This window comes from Anguilla anguilla, chromosome 18, assembly GCF_013347855.1.
Source record: "Anguilla anguilla isolate fAngAng1 chromosome 18, fAngAng1.pri, whole genome shotgun sequence".
NCBI classification, from domain to species: Eukaryota; Metazoa; Chordata; class Actinopteri; order Anguilliformes; family Anguillidae; genus Anguilla; species Anguilla anguilla.
Genome location: NC_049218.1, coordinates 4,343,655 through 4,367,434, shown reverse-complemented (window position 1 = coordinate 4,367,434; position 23,780 = coordinate 4,343,655). Strand labels below are relative to the sequence as shown.

General features: G+C 45.5%; 1 protein-coding gene across 2 annotated transcripts in view; it reads left to right on the top strand.

Moving 5' to 3' along the window:
- Nucleotides 1-23,780, top strand: part of atp6v1ba (ATPase, H+ transporting, lysosomal, V1 subunit B, member a) — a 44,569-nt gene that overhangs the window by 13,189 nt on the left and 7,600 nt on the right. For both annotated transcript variants that reach the window (XM_035400237.1, XM_035400236.1), the window contains exons 2-9: nucleotides 6,353-6,408; nucleotides 9,257-9,355; nucleotides 10,768-10,861; nucleotides 11,824-11,901; nucleotides 14,054-14,193; nucleotides 17,861-17,962; nucleotides 19,521-19,618; nucleotides 20,251-20,374. In XM_035400237.1, the coding sequence (XP_035256128.1) occupies nucleotides 6,353-6,408; nucleotides 9,257-9,355; nucleotides 10,768-10,861; nucleotides 11,824-11,901; nucleotides 14,054-14,193; nucleotides 17,861-17,962; nucleotides 19,521-19,618; nucleotides 20,251-20,374 (791 nt within the window). The remainder of the gene's footprint in view (nucleotides 1-6,352; nucleotides 6,409-9,256; nucleotides 9,356-10,767; nucleotides 10,862-11,823; nucleotides 11,902-14,053; nucleotides 14,194-17,860; nucleotides 17,963-19,520; nucleotides 19,619-20,250; nucleotides 20,375-23,780) is intronic.

Here is a 23,780-nt window from a genome sequence, read left to right as displayed (position 1 = left end):
TTAACTTGGTGAAAAATGTCGTGAAATGGAATGCCTAGAACAGGACCATATGTGAGGTTAGAAGTGTGTAATTTAATGTTCAGAAACCTTCGGTTTTCTTTTGTGACGTTGCGTCTGCTTTCTTCAACACTCTTTGTTCATGCCTGTGAAGAACTTGGGAGTAAGCTGCTATTTTTATCATCCATTTTACTTTCCCCCCTCCCTTCACCTGCATCTGAGTCTTAAATTGGCTTGTTGCTTTAGACAGTTTTTACTGAGATAAAATTTCCACAGAAGATTCATTCCAGTCCTCCTTGCATCTTTCACTACAGTATCCTGCCAACTGTAATTGGCCAATCCGGTCTGTTAGCCGACTAACTAGAAGACTGCAAATCCCCTCCAATCTGATGAACATTTAAATGTATGCCTGAGATGGGGGGGTGGGGGGAGAGAACTCTCCTGCCGCATATTTTAAGTGTTTAAAAATAGCAAAAACCGAGCATTTTAGCTGCACAAATTAGTTCCGCTGAATTTTCCATGGTTCTTAAAGGAAGAAATATTATTTTCTGGAAGATATTTGTGCAGTGAAGCGGGATGAATGGGCTCTTAAATGGTCCGCCACCTTTTGATAATAGTTAAAGAAAGGTACACCAGGGCCAGATTTGGGCCCGGGGGGCAATTAGCATTTCCCTGCTTGGGATGCTTGTGAGAAGCCCCCTCTGTGCTATACGGTGTAAATGTGTGAATGCGCTCCATACTTCACTGTTACTACTGCTTTGTGCCATTTATTCAGTGTTAGAATGATGATGCTCCCCCCCACCCAGCCCCCCCGAACCCGCACCCCCCCCCCCCCTCCCCTTTTCAGCCGGGGGGAAATTAAAATGTGTTGGAATGCTCAGCGCTTCTTTTCTCCGCCACTTGAATGGGCCCCTTTAGTATTTCACACCAAGGTGTCCTTCAGGGTGCGAGGTCAGGCTACCAAAACAGCTTCTAGTGGCGGATTAGGACCAATTAACATCTCGGCGCACAAAGGGCCCTGGCAGCCGAGCGGGCCGGACGGTGACCCGCGCGGCGGTGGCATGCCAAGCCAGGGGACTCCGCACTTGAGCTCGAGTAGCGTAGGAGGGGTGGGGAAAGTTGTTCAACCCAGATGGAAAATGTTGCTACTTCACGCCATTTGAAAGTATCGGGGGGGGGGGGGGCTGGTTTTTTATTTTATTTTGAGAAACCCTCTTTTTTCCCCCCCAAGTGTACCTTTGAAGATGCCATGAAAAGGGGGGGGGGGGGGGGGGTTCGGCCGGCTCTGTTTTTTTGTTTTAGGGGCTCTGTTTATGCTCCTTTTTCGCGGTGTTGGGTGCACAGTTTGCTCAGTGTGTGAATGATGTGCGTGAATGTGCTGTGTGTGTGTGTGTGTGTGTGTGTGTGGACGCTGTTTGTTTGTTTGTGTGTGTTTTTATGGATGCATGCCCGAGCGTGCGTACAATCCTATTGCGTTCTGTTCATTACGTCTTTAATCTGGCTCTGTTTAGAGTGGTCTCTCCTGTTGTCGTCCTGAACAAGTTATCACTCATTGACGGACACATGGGACACAAAAAAAAAAGAAAAAGAAAAAAAAGATAATTTTTGTTGAAATGGCTGAGAAATGCAGCCGCAAATTTGCTCCATTTGAATACCTTGAAGTAGGATTCCATTAAGATTTCAGTGTTCAAATATTTTCCATTAAAGCTTAGTGCGTTTTCAGTCATTTTTAAGAAAGGTTGCTGTACAATTGTATAGCTGCAATTTACTTACATCATTATTATTATCACCTCTCAGTAAATTGCCATATGTATCTCTTTTGAAACATATGGGCCATTTGTGGGGTAAGTGCTGCTATTAAGCCCATTTATATACAAAGGCAACCACGCACGTCTCTGCAGATGGGGAGGGATTGGTGGGGAGAGGACCGAGTGACCAAAAAAAAGCCCCTCGTTTCTTACAGATGTTGACGTTTCGCTGTTTTGCCAAGATTGACGCGCTGCTTTTATCGCTACTTTGTGGCGCGACGGCTCTGTTGGGGCTACGTCCGCGACGTTTGAAAGAGGCACCCTCATAATCAAATCCGTTTTTTTCCAGCAGTCAGTTAGGGCTGGGCCTAAACTCCTGCTTGAAGGATGCGTTGGTGGACGTGTGGCTATCCCTGTTTTCAGGCCGTCATAATTACAGATGATTTCATCATGCTAATTACGAGTATGTGATCTGGAAATCGCATAGATAATGAAATGAAATGAATTATGAAGATGGGTTCGCAGGGGTGGAAATTGTCATGAAAAATATTTGCTTCAAGTGGGATTTACTGATGTTAAGTAGATGTATAAATAGTATACAGTGAACTTTGTCTGTGGTTATTAGTTTAGTTGGGGAAAATCCTCACTGACATATTTGAATAAGAATTAAGAAATGGGTGTTTTGCTGAAAGGAAACATTGAGCCCTAAGATTTAATTATCATTATGTGAAAAAAAACCCTAATAAATTGAATAGGGTCAAATTGCAAGTCAGCTAGCAGGACATTGATGGATTTTGTGTCTGGTGGTTTAAAAGCCAGAATGCAGCTCGGAGTTTCAGAAGATCAGTGGTGTTCATATCTATTAATGACCCTTCCACCTAAAAATCCTAATTAAAATCTGGAGTGATTGTTACAGATGCTGAATGTTTAGCCCTATGTTTGTTGGGTTTTTCCTTTGCCTGTGTTGTCTCGTGACTGTACTCTTGATTCCTAGTCTCGAACGAGGACGGACGATCCACTATGACTCTCTGAATCAGGGCTCTAATGCGGAGTCTCTCGGATCTTTCTGGAACCCCGTCACGGGCGTGAAATTTCTCGTGGTGATGTCAGTCCTCTTCGCGGTCGCTGGCTGGGCGCTCTCTCCGTTAAAGGGGAATTGCACTTTCAAACACGTATGGGCTTATTTTGTTTATATTGTCCTTCTAATGAATGTGTCGACCTTCATTATTCGATTAGTTATTTCGTTTTAAATGTCTAACGTTAGAAACAAGGACCTATTTTTTTTTTTTGCGCAAGTCCACATAGTAGTACGGTTTCCGTTTTTTTCCTTCTTCTTCGAAGAAAAGCATAGCGTTGAAGTTGCGAAATGATATGCTACCTAGGTCTACTTCCTGAATTTGTAAAGTTAAGCAACAAAACATCGTAAAATATTAACTAAACGATATAACTAATTGAAAAATGAAAGTCGACACATTCATTAGAAGAAAATTAGAAATAAAATAAGCCCATGTGTGTTTTAAAGTGTAATTCCCCTTTAACTCTTGGCCCCGATGAACGCTGCTGGAACCGCGGTGGGTAAACTGACGAATGAAATCCTGGGGCTGGAACCGCGGTGGGTAAACTGACGAATGAAATCCTGGGGCTGGAACGGTGGTGCGAAGGCATTGCCGGCTCACGCGTCAGCTGAGCTACAGTATTAATTAACGCTAGACTCATTAACCTACATTCACCGCCTGTGCTACGGGCAAAAAAAAAAAGGAAAAAATTAAATGCTGTTTTTTTTTTTTTGTTGTTTTTTTTAACAACAGTATTATGCCTGTACTCTGCACAAGGTGGTTACCATAATGAATTCTCAATTTATTTATTTATTTTAAAGAGTTCAGAGTCCTTTATTTCGTTACAGAACAGGGACATTAAAATCATATGGTGTTGCTTCTTATCGTGTGGTGTAGTTACTTGCCCAGTGTATGGTCATTTATTAAGTCGTAAAAATCCATATTTTATTTCTTCTTACCGCAGGCTTGCTCTTGTTAGATTTCTCTCCTTGCGTATTTACTTCTAGGTGTGAGTGGTGTTTTCAAGCCAGATGTACAGATCTCCACAGACACCCGTTGATTTTTGTGTCTAATGGCCTTGCCCCCCCCCACCACCCCCACACCCCCACACCCCCACACCCCACCACCCAGCACCCCCTCTACTTTGTTTCAGCCCAGAAGCTGGGCTGATAAACGGGTGAGAATGAGAAGTTGCATGGTGGGGGGGGGGTTGGGTGGGGTGGTGGGGGGGGAGGGGGGGATGGGCACTCCGTTGTGTTTGGTCCTTTTATTACACTTGCGGGCCCCGCCCCCCCCCCCCCCCCCCTTTTTCTGTCCCCGCCTGTCTGCCTAATAGGGTATGAAATGCAGGTGTGTGTGGGAAATGGCAATTGCACATTGACAGGTTATTTTGTTGTCCGCTGCCTAATTAGTGGCATAGTGGAGGCGCCCTGCTAGGCTTTAGTGCTCCGCATTAGAGGCAGTCTGTTCTCATTTCCGTGCAGCTTTGATATCGGCCCAGAGATTGACGGTTCGCACAGAAAAAAAAAACAAGGGCGTGATGGAGGCCCGGGGGGGGAAACAATGGGCCCCCCCCCCCCCCTCCCCCCCTCGCCTCTCCGGGCCACAGATGTGCGGGGAGCAGCGGGCCGGGGCCCATTTGGAGGACGCGAAACCAAATTGGCTCCGATGACAGAGGCGCTAATGTTTTCCCAAAGAAAGTAAAAGGCCAAAGTTTAGGACCACACCCATGCTTCGCTGTCTAACCCACCTTCTGCCACTTCTACCCCTCCCCCTCATCCACCCGCCTCCTCAAACCCACAACCCCCCCCCCCCCCCCCAAAAAAAAAAAAAAAAACTTTTTGCAGATGTCCCTGGTTTCTTTTCTGAATGCTGGGTGTTATGTTTTGCGTTACACTTTGTTCAGCGAAACGGTTTTACATGACAAAATAACCGATAGCAAGTTGGCTGTCTTATTCACAAGAAGTAGTTATGATTAGATGATACTCTGTTTTAATGGTGGCTAGGGCCACTCGGTAAGAAAATTTTACATTGGAATTTGAGTTATAGCCAAACACTTGGCCCACTTGTGTGGATTGTGCTTAAAATATATACGTGTTAGGGGTGTAAAAGTACTACCCAGACACATTTTCTGATTGTTTCTGCCTGACAATAGAATGGACTTCAGACTTCAGTTTGTAGGAAACGCCATAGTGGTTGTGGATGGATGGGCGGGGGCATGAACTACAATGGACACAACATGCCCATTTTTATTTTATTTTTCTTTATTCCCTTTGTTTGGCACCACCCCCAGGTGGATGGCTTTTTACGCAACTGCTCTTGTCGCCTATGCCTATAGCACTGGGTGCTTCTGCTATAATAAAAGAAAATCTTACTCGGTGCTTAAGAGTAACTTAATAATAAATCCAAATATCCAAAATGGTCTAGTGGACATAATGCCTGTAGGTTCCAGACCTGTTCCTAGAGGGTGCTCAAGCAGTGGTGACCTAAGGAACACATGGGCTTGCCCTCCTCTGCCAAGACAAAAACCGGGTTGTGCTTAATCTGGCTCATAATCAGCTAATGACGTGGTGTGATCTAGAGGCGTTGTCTAAGTCCTGCAAGTAACAATGGCTTGCTTCTAGAGAGGAAGAAAGGTCTGAAAAAATACCCACAGGTGTTTGTGTCTTGTACCCTAAGCATTCTAGAACGTAATGAGGAAAAGTCTAGCCCTTGGTTTAAAACAAAAAAATAAGAAGATCCCCACAAATGATTGAAAATAGACATGCATAATATCCTAAATATTATTCTTAAAGTAATTTGTTATCCTGTGTTGACCTTTGTGTGGACAGTTGTGTGGACGTCCTTCGTATGTTGTCTGGTGAATAGTGTTTGTTTTCCAATTGGATCCACTTCATTGTGGTTGAACTTTAAAGGAAGGTGCACCTCTTTAGTTACGGGTAGAATAACGATGAGCGCATGCCGGACATGTGTGTATGAAATCAGAACTGGATATCGGTCTGTTTGAAGGTTCCTGGCAACGTGCCACCTTCCAGTTCCGTTTCATTGTACTAATTCCAGTTATTTGCATCTACCATTGTAGATGCTAGCAGCTAGATTACCTTTGAGTATCTATAGAATGTATATAAAAATAATTATATTGAAATGTTGTAATAGCATGGTTGAGCTGTATCCATTTAATTCACGAGAAGCTCCAGGAAGCCTTTCACAAGCTTTTATTTCAAACAAACCAGTGCTGCAGTCAGTGCGTGTGCAGCTGGGGACCTTACCTCCACTTGACTGTTGCTGACAATGCGTCGATTGCACCGTTCCCTTTGCAAGGGTCATGCATTTATTCATTATGTTAGGCCTCCTGAATGTTTAGCTCTTATAACTCATAATACAACTGTTATTGTATGGGGACCATGGAAATGGAAATGGAAAATGTATTTGATGCCCCTGACAGTCAGTGAAATGAACTCTCACCTGTGTTTGTTTGGATGCTTTTCTCAGGTTTTTTTTTAAATTCTGCTGCATGCATTCTCATTTTCCCTCCCTGATTTTTTCTTCTAGCATACTCCACTGTGTCCGGGGTGAATGGGCCTTTGGTGATTCTGGATAATGTAAAGGTATGTATAATTTTCCCTTTTTCGCCAGTATCATCTTTGACCAGGGCGACTTAAAAGTGTCCTAAGATATACAGTCAGATTTACAAGTAGTGTTGTTTGCAGGTTGTCTTTCCATCACAAAGGCAGATTCTGTGTGTTTGACTTGGCAAGTTGTGTGAATTTTTATGTGAACGGACACACTGTGTTAACGGTCACACCGTATTAACCGGAGGACGGAGTGTAGCACAGTGGGTAAGGAACTGGGCTTGTAACCGAAAGGTTGCAGGTTCGATTCCCGGGTAGGACACTGCCGTTGTACGCCTTGAGCAAGGTACTTAACCGAAATTGCTTCAGTATATATCCAGCTGTATAAATGGATGCAATGTAAAAGTTGTGTAAGTCGCTCTGGATAAGAGCGTCTGCTAAATGCCTGTAATGTAATGTAATCCTCTCTGTTGCCCCGCTCCTTCCCGATTTTACGCATCAAGGTCAGGTTAGGGTCACGGGGGCTCTTGATTGGTTTGCAGTTCCTGGCCCTAAGCCAGTCTGAGTTCTGCATGGACTTGGATGGATGAAACCAGAGACAAATTTCCCCCTGTACTGGTACCCTTGTTGTCATATCACAAAGTAACTGAGCCTCTCTATTTTTATATCGGTTGAATGTGGAGCTCATTTCAATTCGACAGAAAATGTGGTCTTCCGTCTTCCCAGAATCCTGTTCACGGGGTATGGTCAGCTTGTCTATTATCTGGAACGGGAATCCAAAAGAAAACTAAATTAAACTTAGCCTGTCAAGGGACTACAGATGAAATTTAACTAATCAAGCTAATTCTGGGGCAGTTACTAACTGTTCATTGTCCCTTCAAATAAACAAATAAATAAAATAACAAAAGCTTGTCGGAAAGTTAAAAAAAAAGAATTAGATTGGTAATATTTTTCGGCCTCATGCAGTATGCCATCTCTGGCAATGGTCTGTGAGGTTTTCAGGAATATTCTGGCTTTTTGCCGTTTTAAACGCCTGCATGAGCGAGCGTGATTTTAACACCTCCCCCCCCCCGTCCTTCAGCCACGCTCGTTTTGAACCAGAAGAAGACCGAGAGAAACGCAAACGACAAACACACAGGCTCTGTTTCCCCCCCTCCGTCTTCCAAGGAAGCTCTCCTGGGCACAATGCCTGGCCCTGTGATTGACAGGGGAAGCCATGTCACGTGAAGCATGCGTGAATACCATCTGCCAGCAACGGAGAGAGAGAGAGAGAGAGAGAGAGAGAGAGCCAAGCGTTAGCGGAAAGCAGCATTACATATCGAGAATTCTTTTTTCTTTTTCTTTTTTTTTCTTTGCAAAGGATAATCCGGCGCAGACCTTTGTCTGACACGGTGTCAGTTTTCTGAATTGTTATTTTGCCACAGTCGCGTGATATCCGTGTCAGTCTTTCTTGGGCGCTCGTCTTCTTCGTCGCGAGCGGCTGACGAAGTTCAGCACGGGGCTCTCGAAGCGAAGCGCGGTGCGTGAATTCGTAACGTGGGGAATTCGTAAGTCGCCCGTGGGTATACCTGCTTACCTGCGGCCAGGCCTGTGGCTTGCTGGCTTTGCTGCTTTTGCCCGTGATGGAAGTTCAGTGAATTCACCTCGGGTGCATAAGCACCAGGAGACCCACCCACGTACATGCCGGCCACGTGCTAGAACTACATTCTCACGCGTGTTTCTAAATTATGCTGTTGCTAAAGACTTGATACAGGGGACCTCCTTGTGATCTGTTAGAATTTGTCTGATCCAAGATCCATTCTCTTAGGGGGGGGGGGGGGAACTTGAAAAAACAACATGGAAGATTATTTCAATGAGAGTGTTTTATGTCAGAAGTTGTAAACATTTATAATCTGAGGGCTCCCCTGTGCCTGAAGACCTCTACCTGAATGAAATGGTCATCTCCTCACACCTTTATTCAACACCTATGCCGTGGATCTTTAACACGCGAGTGCTCTGTCTGAAATAGTGGACCTATATCAGACATTTAATGTATTTAATATACAGATCCATAAATTACAATGATCTTATTGCCAAGGATTTCCTATAAACCGTACCTCGAAAACCAAACCACAAAAAAAAAAAAAAACGTTTCTTATTTGACTTTTAAAATTTTTTTCCATTAGAATCATTGTTGAAGTTGAATTTGGGAACTTGAGTTTGTTCCCTTAGTTTACCACCCTGTTTTTTTTTTTTTTAAACTATTTTTTTTAGCTTTCATGGCCTAAAGGAATGACAGTGCAGTTTCAAACATTTAAAATTGATGCCAAGTTCTGGAATTCACCATTTTGAGTTCATGAACAACCTTGAAGCTTTTGGAAAAACACAGGGCAACAGAAGATTGTACTTGTGTGATTGTGGTGGACAGGCTTCGGGCCTGGTGTGACCGAGGTTAAGGTTGTAAAACGCTCTTCAGTATCTTGAAAAGATGTTTTGTGTCTTTGTTTTTTCTTTTTCTTTTTCTTTTAAAAAAATATTCCGCCCCCCCCCCCCAAAAAAAAAAAAAAAAAAACATTGGGCATGTATTGTTGCATTTAGCAGCGTTTCATGCCAGCCCAACCAGGGATGGACATTTTGTTACCCACCATCAGAAAAATGGGCCTTGACCAGGGCAAAGCAATGTTATGAGTTCTTTGCTAAATATTTCCATATTTTTCTGGGGTAGGTCTGTCTTTTACTCTTAAACTTAAGAGGAAATAAAAAAAATAAAAAACGCATTTTAAATCTGAGAGTGTTGGGGGGGGGGGGGGGGGCAGGGGGGGCAGTGGCTGAGCTGCCACGGAATGAGTGTAAATCCCCTGACAGGTTCAAAATCACATCGGAGCGCACGTCTGCTTTGTGTCAGTTTCCCAGGTATGCAGAGATCGTGCACCTGACCTTACCCGATGGCACCAAGAGAAGTGGCCAGGTGCTGGAGGTGATCGGCAGCAAGGCGGTCGTGCAGGTGAGTCTACACCTTTGGCGAAGCAGCGAGAGGCTCGCGGTTCCCCGTCCCCGTTCCCCGCGGCCGTTTTGTGCGCCGTTTAATCGAACCTGACCTTTGACCTTTTCAAAGTCCTTTTCTCGAGAACCGGTGTCCGCCAAAGTTCGTATGAATCCGTAGCGCAGGGATCATCAACTCTGGCCCTCGAATCCAAATCCAGCCCTGGTTTTTCTTTTCTCCCGGGTAATTGGTGCTACTGATTGGCCAGACTGTCTTCGCACCCGACTCCCAGGCAAAGGGAGGGTGGAAAAGCAGCAGTTCTCGGCCCTCGAGGACCGTGAGTTGCTGATCCCTGCCGTAGTGGATGTTGAGTGGCTTCAGTGGAAAGGGATCTGAGCAGAAGCCACAGTAACACCACGGTACTGTCCCTTCAGGAAGTGTTCACTGCCCTTGAACTTTTTCCACATTTTGCCCCAGATGTTAATACATAGAAATATTTGTCCCCTTCACCGAGACGATATATTTAGCATTTATGTTTCCAAAAACTATTTTTATTTAACAAAAATGGTATGCTTACATTTCTCATTTATGAGAGTAGTTATTTTTGGGAGGTGAAGGTGTACAAAGTATTGAAAGCAAATATAGCAAATATTTGTGGCACTTAATTTTTTTGGAAATAAATTCATTATTTGAGAAAAAAAATAGTGTTATTTTGTTTGATTCCATTAGATCACTATTTATTAAAGTAGAACATTTTTCCCACATGAATATGAAATAAAACGAAGCTCTGTTCTTGAATTGCAGTACAGTCTTTTTGTTAATTTTGTTCAAATCTTGTGGATAATGTTGGAGGGCACTGCAGGTAGTGGTGTTAGTTGCTATCATGGTTTTTTCAAGTTTGTACATTGAAATCTTGTTAGCCAGGGCTATTTATCGGCTGATGTCCGGAGGGGGGGGTGTCCTGGATAGCTATAGTTACAATACGATTCAATTCTTTTTTCCCATCATGCCCCCATGTCCCTCTTGCTTTGTTGTGAAGATGCATTTGATTGACAGTATATTCAGTGTACACAAGAAGAAACGGCCCAAGGCCTCTGTTCTCCAGGGAAAGGAATAAGAAGGGAAATGGTTGTAGTGCAGTGTCCAGTGCTCGGCGCACAGTGCCTGAAGTACTGTTCCACAAAGGCATTGTGCGACCCCTCTCTAACCTCCTTTCTGCTATACGTCGCTATGGCACCATGACGACACCCCGATCCGCTTTGATCCTCTGCTGCTCCCAAGTCCAAAGGCGAGAAAAGGGGTGAATGAAAGTGCTGGAACCTTATTTTTATTTAAAGAATAAGAAAAAAGGATCGTCAGGCCCCCCTGAGACAGCCGCCAGAGTAACCCCCCCTGCTGCAGTACGTTTGTGATGTTACCTGTCCTTCTCTCAGGTGTTTGAGGGGACCTCAGGGATCGATGCCAAGAAAACGGCCTGCGAGTTCACAGGTGACATCCTGCGCACACCTGTGTCAGAGGATATGCTGGGTAAGACCCCCCCCGCCCCCCTGTGCCCCTGCGCTCCCCACTCCCCCATCCCCCAACCCATAGAGAGAGAGAGAGGGAGAGAGGGTACGGACAGGCACATCCGAGCCGTGCTCATGCCAAACTACCGTGAAATCCACACCTGATTAAAAACCCAAAGTCTGGCCCCTTTTTTCAGCACGGGGGTGCCCTGGCTTTCCACAGGCAGTGCGGCAGACCCTGCGCCCCTCTCTCTCTCTCTCTCTCTCTCTCTCTCTCAGCCTCTGAGCAGTGTACAGAAGGAGTAAGCTTCGCTGTTTAAGTGTGCGAAATGCGATTGTTCTGCGCCAGCTGTACCTGACCTGCACTAATCCCTGTGCTGTCATCAGAAACTGTTTTTTTAAAAGACCACTTTGACCTTTACAGTGAATTTTCATTTTAATTTGTTCCCTCTTTTTGAAGAACTAGAATCTTGTGGTGTAAGGTGTTTGCTAAGATGGATAACAAATATTCCCACATTCCCCACAGTCTCCTTGTTCCTGTAGGCTGAGCAGTGACACACTTGTGTGTTTTTTTGTATTTGGTTTGTTTCCCTAGAGTAGAACAAGGTTTTTTTTTTTTTTTTTTGGTTAAGATTACATGTTGGTTACCTCCTTGAGTTATTCACATATCCTGTCTAAGTGAACACAGACCTATATATCAAAGGCAGGTAATATGTAGGAGTGTGTTTTTCTTTATATTCCGAACAGTTTTTGAGCAAGTTGTGAACAATTTTGCTGTGAGAACCTCCTTAAATTAATTGTTAAAACTGAATGTTTTTTTTTTTTTTTTTAATTTTGGCATGAGTAAACTAAGCAACGGTGTATACAATGTGTGGCCATCTTGCAGTAAAACGCACTTTGTAACATTTCATTGAGTATAAGCGTGTGTGGTGTCACTGATTTCTCGGTAACATTTGAATCTGAAAACTTTATGTCTCCTCTTAGGGCGTGTCTTCAACGGTTCGGGCAAGCCCATTGACCGAGGTCCCATGGTGCTCGCTGAGGACTACTTGGACATCATGGGTAAGACTGGGCTTCCGCAGATACACAACAACAGCGCTGCCATTGGCTGAAATCGCAGAAGGGTCATTGAGCCGTGGTCTGATGTCAGTGCATTACATTACCTTACTGCCATCCGTGTAATGTACACAATCTTTACATTACATTGCATCCATTCATACAGCCAGATTCATACTGGAGCAATGCAGGTTAAGTACCTTGCTCTAGGGTACGACGGCAGTGTCCTACCGGGGAATCGACCCCGTGACCTTTAGGACCTCCTTACCCATCATTGCCCCGACACGCTTCGAGAGAAAAATGCACCCCCCGCCCGCCACCCCCCCGCCCCCACGCGTGCATGCTCTTTTACGGCCTTTTGTGCTGCGTTGATCTTTCACGGTCCGATATTTTCCAGACCCCGAAGACGTGCTCGGTTATCACAATGCCACACAGCCCCCCCTCTGTCCTGAGGGCGTTTTCTGTGACTCGACGGGGCGACAGGGCAGGGGACAGGGCGACAGGGCGGGGGACAGGGCGGGGGACAGGGCAGGGGACAGGGCGGGGGACAGGACGGGGCGACAGGGCGGGGGACAGGGGGACAGGGCGACAGGGTGACAGGGCGACAGGGCGACAGTGCGGGGGACAGGGCACACAACATGTTGTCTGCATTGTTTCACCGTGCCTGATAAATAAAAGAAGTGGACGTGCCTTTTTTTTTGCATGCAGCGTAAAACGTGTTGCATGTTGTGTAGTTTTTCTTCTTACGCGACAATGAGCAAAATTAATTCCTGCCGGAAGCGCACATTTGACTCTGCGCTATAACATGGAGGAAGGACAATTATTTGAAGTGATACAGCGAGCAGATTCAGCCCAAACGCAGCACCGTGTGTTGGATCTCCCCCTGGGGAGAAACGCTCGACTCGTTTGTAGTTACAGGTCTAAGAAAGGTTCTCATGCTGAGGCGTATAGACCAGGCTTATGAAGCCCTGCCTGGGGTTGATAAGTTGTGCAAACTGTGTCCCGCCCCTCTGAATTTCAGCCATTTCCAGTGGAGATTATAAACTGCCCACCGGGTTCCTTGGTTGCTGTGGATTAGCTAGCTGTGCTCTGACAATGGGCCCGCGTGTGAAGAATGGGGTTTGCCGTACTTGTCGGTGAACAAACAAACAAACATCCCTGTTCGGGCCTGAAGGCCCAAGGGCGAGCTGCTCACGGGCCCTCCTTTATCCTGGGGTTTGTAGTCCCAGAGTGCAGCTCACGGGCCCTCCTTTATCCTGGGGTTTGTAGTCCCAGAGTGCAGCTCACAGGCCCTCCTTTATCCTGGGGTTTGTAGTCCCAGAGTGCAGCCGCGGTCTATTCAGGAGGACGCAAGGTGGAGTGAATAGAGGAGAGGAGCAGCGTGTCATCCACAATGCCTTATAGATCAGCCACCCTCAGGGGAGAGCGCTACATCACACAGCTTCAAAACCTGCCCTCACTTAAACGCAGACACACACATACACACACACACACAGGCACATACACACACACACTCTCTCACACACACACACGTGCACACACACACTCTCTCACACACACACACACACACACTCTCTCACACACTCTCACACACACACACACACATGCTCACACACATGTTCACACACACGCACACATACATACTCTCTCACACACTCTCACACACACACACACACACACACACACACGCGCGCGCGCACACACACACACACACACACACACGCGCACACACACACACATGCTCACACACATGTTCACACACACGCACACATACATACTCTCTCACACACTCTCACACACACACACACACACACATGCTCACACACATGTTCGCACACAAGCACACATACATAATCTCTCACATACACTCACACACACATGCTCATGCTCTCTCTCATTCTCTCTCTCTCTCACACACACACACACACACACATACGCCTGCACCCATGCACGCACACTCTCACTCGCGCACACACACACACTCTCACATATGCTCACACATGCACTCTTTCACTCTCACACACACACACACCTGCTCAAATACATTCACTCACACACACACACACACACTCTCTCTCACACACTCACACTCTTGGTGTGCCATGATGTCCGTCCCTCTGATACCTCAGGGCGTAATTCTGCCTTCCACCACTTCCAGGTCAGCCCATCAACCCCCAGTGCCGTATCTACCCCGAGGAGATGATCCAGACCGGGATCTCTGCCATCGACGGGATGAACAGCATCGCTCGGGGGCAGAAGATCCCCATCTTCTCCGCTGCCGGCCTCCCCCACAACGAGGTGAGGCCTTTCGGGGTCGAGGTTGAAAGGACAGCCTGGGAGGGTGTTGGGGGTGGGGGGGGTGGGGATGGGTCCCAGGGCTGGACCCATGAGGCGGTGTCCTGTGTGCACACAAAGCAGAACAGATATTCTTTCTAATACATTTAATAAAAGTAGCAATTCTCATGCCCAGCGGAGGGAGCAATCTCCTGAGACTCCCTGACTATCCGTCTGCTTATTTAATATTAAGATTTATCAGCCTGTTTACCGCTGTGTTTGATTCCAGTATGTTAATATCGCCACCCATTGGGGGCCACTCCAGTTTATTTTTCTCATTTTTTAAAGGAGCGCTCCCCTTTTAGGGTGATCTCATTCCCCGCCTATGCCCAACAGGACCGGATCATCACGGCTAATGGGCAGAAGAGATTTAATTGTTTCTTCCCCGTGGTGTGGGGGACACGCGGGACGGGGGGGGACACGGGTCAGAGTGACGTGTCGGAAATGCGCCGCGGCTCGTTACTGCCTGTGGACGTTTCGCTTCCGCCTCTGCCTGGCCTTTACAGTACATCCCTGCCCTTAAAAAAAAAAAAAAAAAAAATGTTATTACACAATTTCAGATTACAGCAGAATGTACTCACGCTGGAGTCCACCTGGTTAGACATCGGTGGGAAAATGTGAGATAAGTACAAAAAAAAGAAAAGAAAGCCTTGTATAATCAGCAAGTGGGATTGTAATGCCACTCCTTATGGAGAGAACAAACTGTAGGAAATATGGTGCTGTCAGTGATGCGTTTCCTGCACGGTCTCCATCGGGCGGAGTAGCCTGGCATTGGAGATGTTGGAGAAGGTTGTGGTGGTGGTGGTGGTGCCAGAGATGGTCCCTCCACCTCAGTGTTGACGGAGACAGGACTGGGAATCCATTTTGGATTTTACGTGAATCGGTGTGCATTAAAAGCCAGTCTACCAGAGAGTAGCGCAAGATGACATGGACTCTGAGATCTGATTCCCAGGGAATCCTGGGAAATTTCCTCAGATGCTCCTGATTGGTGTAGCTTTCGCTAGGAGAAAAAAATACCCTCGTTTTCTACTGCATAATTCCTTCAAAAATCTAGCGTACTTCAAAAAAGGGACTTTACTACGGTTGATCTCATGACAAGTTCTGATAGCGGACTAACTTGTTCATTACAGTTCAGGACTTCTGAGTCTGTAGTAGTTCATTTTTATGTGATAGTAGTGTGATATGAATTGTGTTGTGTGGGTGCAGAATGTAAAAGTAATGAAATGTAAATGATTGTTTTAGATGCTGTTTTAGATGGTTTTTATCCTTTTTTTTCGTGTGGTCACGCAGTCAGTGATTCTTTACACATGTATTTCCATGCAGCCCACAACTTGAGTCATTGTTGTGTCACTACACTAGTTCCTTACATGACAACGGCTGTCTGGGCTTCTCTTCCTATATAGAGTATCTAAAAAAAAGTATTGAAAAAAGCTGTCATTTTAACTAGATGGTGGGAGAATAAAAGTTTGTTCTTGTACAGTAACACCCCAGTTTCAATGAGTACACAAGCTCCAATGGCTATGTTTGAGGTTCTAGGAATTATAGGAATACAGAGATGCCTTGCTGCAATTGGTGACCATTGCTATGATTAGATTCAAAGGTTATAATTTTATTTACATTTTCTTTTGTCTGTCAGTTGGTTACCATTGGTTTGTCAAACCAACCAAAACCAAATGTCATACCAAAAGTCACTTTCTCGTTTTCTATTTCTGAAAATATGAGTGTATAACTAATATTGTAGAAAATCTGGACGTGGTAAAGCGTGTCATTAATACTCACTCGGATCTGATCTGGAAGCCGACAGACTAATTTACACCGCACCGCAAACTCTTGATTTGCTAAATAGTGTGGGAGTTTTTTGGCCGGAGTTTCCCGTGTCACCGGGGAGGCCGGTGTCAAAAGTGGACCGAGCGTGATTTCGGGGGGGGGGGGGGGGGGGCAGAGACCTGTGGTTGAACTGGTAGATAAATTAAACTAATAAGACAATGGTGTGTGGGGGATTAAGAGATCGTGTGAATGGCACTGATTAATATAGGATCGGTGGCCAGCCGTGAAGCCTTTAACGCTTGAGGTGGCTGTCCTCTCCTCTCATCGCTCATCATCGTTTGCAAACAGCCTCATTATAATTGCCGGGCAGGACAATGGGAGCCCCCCGTCCCCCCAATACTTAATTTCTTTGGCGTTCGCGGAGAGGCCGTGTCGGACCCTAATTTCACGGAGGCCTTGTGGCCTCACGAGCGTATGCGGCTGAATTGGGGGGAGCCTGAACCGAGCGTGTGGAAGCTTCTTCGCTGCCAACGGTGAACCGGGGGCGGGGGGGGGGCTCCAGCACCCGCCTTCGTTCAGAAATGTGCTAAAGTGTAGATTCTGTTTTTTTTTTTTTTGTTTTGTTGCTGGAACGAGATCTGAAGAGCTTTTTTTTTTTTTTTTTTACCCGATTCTCAATTCATGGGGGAAAAAAAAAAAAGAAAAAAAAAACCAGGAAGTCCTTGTACTTGAACTGGGGGTCAAAGGTCAGTCTGCATAGTGATGGGGAGCCAGTGCCAGAGCCAGAGGGGTGCTGCGATGGCGAGCCAATAAGAGCCGAAAATGTCACGATTGATCCCCTAATCGCCCGGAGCACACCCCGCACCCCGCACCCCTCGCACACGAACACGCACGCGTTCACGCACGGCATCCATTCTCACGCTGCGACGAGTTCCCGTACGGCCGCAGAACGCAGAACAAAATGGCTGAACGCGTCCCCGCTCACGGCAGGTTACGTGTTCTGCTACAGGCTGCCGTAGAAAAAAAGAAACAAAAAACCTGAGAGTAAGATGACAACTGGAGGGAAATGAAAGAGAAGCTTACAATTCAGTTTCTCTCACAGAATAGAAGTTATTGACCGTTTGCTCTTTACTGTATGTTCTGTGAGCTCTTCATAATGTTTGGGACAAAGACTTTTTTTCGTTGTTGTTGTTCTGGCTCTGTACTCCACAATTTTTGAGTATAAATCTGAAATTGTAGAGTACAGAGCCAAAACAAGAAAAAATGGCTTTGTCCCAAATCTTATGGAGCTCACTGAATATAAAGAGTGAATGGAGTGAATGGTCAATAACTTCTATTCTTTGCACATTCTTAGCTTTTATTTAAGGGTATTTTTATACACTTTGGTAGAAGTTACTGCACTTATCATAATGTTTGGGGACATATTGATGTTATGTAAATGAAAGTAGTCAGGTTTAGCACTTTGTCACACATCCTTTGCATGCAGTGACTGCTTGAGGTCTGGTGATGCTTTGCCAGGCCTGTACTGCAGCCAACCTTCAGCTCCTGCTTGTTTCGGGGGCTAGTTGCCTTAGGTTTTCTCTTCATCACGTGAAACGAATGTTCAGTTGGATTCAGATCAGGTGAATGACTTGGCCAGGATAAAAAGTACTATAATTGCTACATGGTGAAACCAAAAAGTAAAACAAAGTTTAAAAAAAAAAAAAAAAAAAAAAAAAACTCTTAAATAATAGCTGGGAAACTGCACTTTAATCTCACGTGAATTGTTTGGTTCAAATATAGCTACTCAAATACCGCTATAATATTAGTGTTCATACTTACCGGCCTGTAAATATGATGTGAAAAATGACGTTGTTTTTTTCAGATCGCAGCGCAGATCTGTCGTCAAGCTGGGCTGGTGCAGAAATCCAAGGACGTGATGGACTACAGCTCCGAGAACTTCGCCATCGTCTTCGCCGCTATGGGAGTGAGTGATAAGCGCCCCCCGCCCCCCCCCGCCCCCCCCAGCCCCCGCCCTTTTTTTTCGTGAGGCCAAATGGACCTCGGGTGGCTCTGTGGCCTTCTCGTTTTTCATTCTCATTCACCAGGTGACTTAAGTTTTTAATCCCGCGTTACTTCCGCCGGTGCGAGCAAGCGCCCATTCAACCGGAGACACACTTAAAATTCGGCCTCTCGCTAACTACACTGTGTCGCCCGCGATTGAAAGCTCCCGATTTCTGCCTCTCCACACTTCATTATTCAGCAGTGGTGAAGAGGTACTATTACCTATGCCAGGATGTGACCAACCCACCCCTCACCCCCACCCCCCACCCCCCCCCCCATTGTTGATGGCTGTTTCAGACGCGGTTGAGGGCTTGGTAACTCGATCGGTACCACTTGAGCAGGATATTCAAAATTCAAGTCAGCGGCTTTGTGCGGCCAGCTTTTCAGCCGCGGACGTTCTGCGGATATTTTAAAGTGCGTCTTCCGTATCAGATTTCAGTTTTGAACGGGGACCGTTTGGCATTCTGCCTTCTGTGTGTTTTTTTTTTTTACTGCCTTTTACCCGTTGAACTATGCCTAATGTTTTTTGAGGACGTTTTGCTTTTGCGGGGTTTGTTTTAGTATTTTAACGTCTGATGCATCACTTTGACCGTGCTTCATATGCCCCGTGAGTTCACAAAACTTGGGTGACTCGCGAACTGAAAAATTAGCTAAAGCAGTCATTTCCCCAATCTGCTGTTGGCGGTCAAACTGTGCAAAGATGGAAAAGGGTTTTTAATGGTTTATGAACTGCTACTAAATGGGTTGAACCGTTTTTCAACCAATATCAAATATTTAATAATTTACTCTTTGTTAGCGATGGCCAGTATTCTGAAACAGAGGCATTCTGTGTTTCGTTATACGCCACCTGTCGGTGGGTAATTGGAGGGTCCTTTCTTTTTCGGGGGGGGCTTCTGAAAGGCTAAACTCCATGTTGCGGTATCAAAAATGTTTATAAAGTTGTTACCTGTATGTCTTCTATGCAGAGGTCCTGATGGCCTGGTCTTGGAAAAATATGGCACAGATTTTGGTTATGGTGCATAAAATTTTCCCCGAAGTCATAGGTCACAACCAGCTAAGCCTCTGAACATTTCTCAGGCTAATTCAGAACACGTCTTCTGTCTGTTTCCCTGGCTGATCCAAATCTGGTCCAATATTGCCCAGTCCGGTGCGTTTGCCAGGGGCCTGTGCGTGAAGTTAGAAGTGTTATGTGAAAGATTTTCTGAAATGTGTGACTCTTTAAAAAAGCAGGTTATTTGGTAAATACTGGCTATATTTGGTATCGCCAACTTAAGAGAGAACTGCAGTAGAACCTCAGAAATGCAAACCTCCAAGTCGGTAGGACAACAAGAAGTAGCACAGTTATGTCTTCCAATCTCCTCATAATGTTAAAACTGTCTCACCTGTTTAATTTTTTTGAAAGTTATATGCATTCCTAGCTGCAATGTGTTGCGCCATTTCGGGGTGACCTCTGACCCTCACTCTGTCACGCCACTCTTTAGGTGAACATGGAAACTGCCCGTTTCTTCAAGTCTGACTTTGAGGAGAACGGCTCCATGGACAACGTGTGCCTGTTCTTGAACCTGGCCAACGATCCCACGTGAGTACTGGCGTACATAATTCAAAATGGCAAAGGACGTTTGGATTCTGCAGTTTGTTTTTTGAAAAATTATTATTATTTTTTTTTTTTCCCCATAATTGTATGTTCATAGGTCCGCTGCCATTAAGGTCTGTCTGCCATTAAGCGCACAAACAACCTTGTTTTTTTGTTTTTCTTTTTCTTTCTTTCTTTCATGTCTGTTCCAAGCCCCTATTCTGTGTTTCCTCTGGTGATGAAGGTGACCCTGTAGTGCTAACAATTCGGCTAAAAACCCTGTAGAGCGGCAGGACATGTTCCTTGAATTTGGCATCGCTTTAGAAAGCAATCTTTTGAGAGAGACAATGGGCGCCCACTCCACGGAGTGAAATGTCTTCGAAATACCACGATTTACCTCCCCGTCGGTGAATGCCCCTCCCTAAAAGGCATAGCTGGCCGAGGTCACACGCGGCTTTTTTTTTTTTTTGTTTGAACGGTGAAAGGGTGTATACGGGCTTCACCTTGAGCAGCCGGCTGCACAATGCCGCCTCCTTCCTCGTCCAGCCTTATGTGTTCCGCTTGTATGGGATATTGTTTGATAAAAAGGAAAAAAAAAAATGACCCTCCCCCCCCCCCCTTATCCTTCTTTCTCCCAGTATTGAACGCATCATCACCCCACGCCTGGCTCTCACCACCGCCGAGTATCTGGCCTACCAGTGCGAGAAGCACGTGCTGGTCATCCTCACCGATATGAGCTCCTACGCCGAAGCCCTGCGGGAGGTAAGCGCTCACGACCTGCGCTCACGACCCGCGCTCACGACCTGCGCTCTGACCTGCGCTCACGACCTGTGCTCACGACCTGCGCTCGCGACCTGCGCTCATGACCTGTGCTTATGACCTACGCTCACGACCTGCGCTCACGACCTGCGCTCAGACCCGCGCTCACGACCTGCGCTCAGACCTGCGCTCACGACCTGCGCTCACGACCTGCGCTCACAATCTGCGCTCAAGACCTGCGCTCACAATCTGCGCTCACGACCTGCGCTCACGACCTGCGCTCAGACCTGCGCTCAGACCTGCACTCACAACTGCACTCACAACCTGCGCTCAGACCTGCACTCACGACCTGCGCTCAGACCTGCACTCACAACCTGTGCTCAGACCTGCACTCACAACCTGCGCTCATCAGTGGCGGTCACTGCTACAGCCTCTGCCGCTGATTCCAGAGAGCTCAGACAAGCATGCGCTGTCCACGCGGTGTCCACAAGCTGTTCATGCGGTGTCCACATGCTCTCCACACGCTGTCCGCACGCTGTTAGCCGTCGCTTCGCGTCACACTACAGGCTACGAGTCAGGGTCACACAGACACCAGGCAGAGGAAGGCCTTTCGCGTACAGCTCAAAACGGCTTTTTGTCCAGCAGAGGTCGCTAGTGCACGACGAGATACTGTCATCCCCTGTCTGACTCAAACCCTTCCATTATTGGTGTGCGAAGTTAGTGGTAACTGCCCCCCCACCCCCCGGTGGGGCTGTCGGCCAGTCGGCACTGGGCGCGCTCCCCATCCAGTGCCTTAACAGGATGAGCCACCCAGCAGCCCTCCTTTAGAGTTATTTTAAAAAGGCTTGTCATTCACTGTCTCAGTTAATAGCGGGTCATGCCTGTGACCTGGATTTTTTTTTGTTATTGTATGTACTCATAGTCATGAAAGGTGCTTCACTGTTTCCCCACCAACCACCACCACCACCACACACACCATGCACGGCTCGTTGTGGATGATTAGATAAGGTTCTGATGAAGTGGTCTGCCAGGCATCGCCTGCTATTTATTTCCTGTTTACCACCGTGACCTCACAGAGAATGTAAGTGAAAGTGGCTCAAAATCCAGCGTGTCAAATGTTAAGGAGCACTTGAGGCGAGAAGGATTTGACTTCAGCAGGCAGTTGAAATGTAGCTCCGTCACCCTTATGTGGAGTTTGCACTCAACATGGCAACAAGTCATTTTTGCAAGTTTACATTTTTTTAAATATTGTTTTTAAATCAAATTTTACTGGGTAAGTTCAGTCACTCTGCTTAGAACTTGAATTATAAAGCTGTACTACACTTCCCATGGGCCTCTGGTGTAATTTGACTGTGTTTACGTTTACATGTCGCCGTTTATCCTAGCCTCTTATCCACAATCGGAAAAGTGTGTATAATTGGGCTTGATGATGAAAAGTATACATACAGGACCTGTGGCACAATAAAAAGCGAAGCCTGGTTGTATTAAATGGTAGCAAAGTATGTTTTGTTGCTTATAGTGCGCTTGTGAAGGGAATGAACACAAACACTGTACCTGTGGAAGTGTTACTGCGGCAACTACAATGTGCAGCCAGCAGTCTTCAGAACTGAGGCCCTGTGCTTGCAGTAAAAAGAGTCACTCCTTTATTATTCTTCATAAACACCTCTTTATTTGTCGTATATAACAAGAAACCAGCAAACGCATTATCGGTTATCAAAACGAAAATACTCTTCTTATAGTTTGGGCGAATTCAGATGATTTCAAATTCTAAAGCCAAGAGCGTTCAAAATATATTACTTTCAGACAATTCAAAAGGCGTTTTTGCTGTGGGGTCCGGCTGGCTCCTCTTGCTTTTGTCGAAGCAGAAAGAAACACAATGGAAATGTGAACAATCACGACTGCGTGCAATTTCAGTGGAGCCACGTGTCTGTATGCAGTATACTGGGTACCTTGCCACTGTGAATTATATTTCAATGATCGCATGTTTGAATCCACACAGGAACTACAATATAAATGACATGCAATGAATCAGTTCTGTTGTGAATATAACCAGGTGCAAGGTATAATTTCATAATTTCCAAGAAAAGTTACTGCAGTGCAGCTTGTGAATCCCTTTTAATATAGAAATTATACAGAATTCCCTACAATATCAAATTAGGGAAGAGTTTTAATGTATACTTAAGTACCTTCTTTTTGTCAATGGCAAAATTAACCTAGAGGTCTCTGGGAAATTACATTTTTAAACTTGGCAGATAGTGTTCTCAGGGTGTGTTTACAATGACTATGTTAATTAACAGAACGTTGGAATGTTTACCCACCAAGATGCAAAGAAATGCTGCATATGCTGCTTTCGCCAGCATCTATTTTCCAGATGTATAAAGTAGGGCTGTGCCAATTAACATATTAGTCAACTAATGCTTTGACTAGATAATTTTAGATAAGCATTAATGTGTCTTTTTAATGTAGATTTTTTTTTTTACATTTGAAATATGTTATGCAGCCACTGTTATCAGGGAAAGAGGAAGTAGCAAGAAACCGTCAACATCTGGCTCATTAAATCTACAGGCAGTGTGTTGGTTGCTGTCTGAAAATGGAGGGAGTTTATATGAGCATTTTGGTTCTAGAAAGGTGCTATCTTCTTCTTCTTTTTGACCACATAGCTGTGGTGGGCAAACTATGCCTTCCGCCTTGACAGTGACACCCCGCTAGTTAACATTTGGAAATAATTATCCTTAAAGCCATGATTCCTACATGATTAATTTACTTGAAGTTTTTTATGAAACTGCTTTTTGTTCTTCAGTTGTTTTTACATCCCAATTGGGAATGTCTGGTCATAACTTGAAGCTTCCCTAACTGAGTCACACTATAGCCAGCAATGTTTTTCCATACGATGTCAAAACAACTTCAGTGTCAACAGTCAAGCAGAAATGTAAATTTAAGCTAAGGTAAATGCAGTGGCAATGCTAACAGCCGCTCCCAGGGTAAATTTGAGCCCAGTCTAAATCTTTATTCACCTGGGTTGTCAAAAGGGTCTGGCACAGCTTTATTTGGATAGAAGAGTGTAGAGAGACAGAAAGAATTAGGAGGAGAGAGGGAGAGACGTGCGACAAAGGCCAGGACTGGTCATGCATAGCATAAAATAAGTACAAATAAACACAATAAGTACACCATAATATCAGTGAAAATAAAAAGATCTACAAGCTTGCACTGAGTGAGGTATGTCTAATACAGCTGTGCAAATTGCATTGCTATGCATTAGTAGTGCAGTATCAAGATTTAATCAACTTGTATAACTGTACTGTACCAAGGAAATCGGTGAATTATCACCCGGAATATACTGTACTTGTGAGTAGTTAAATAAGAATGGGTTTTCTAGGGTAACTAGAATGACACGGCTAGCTAGCACATT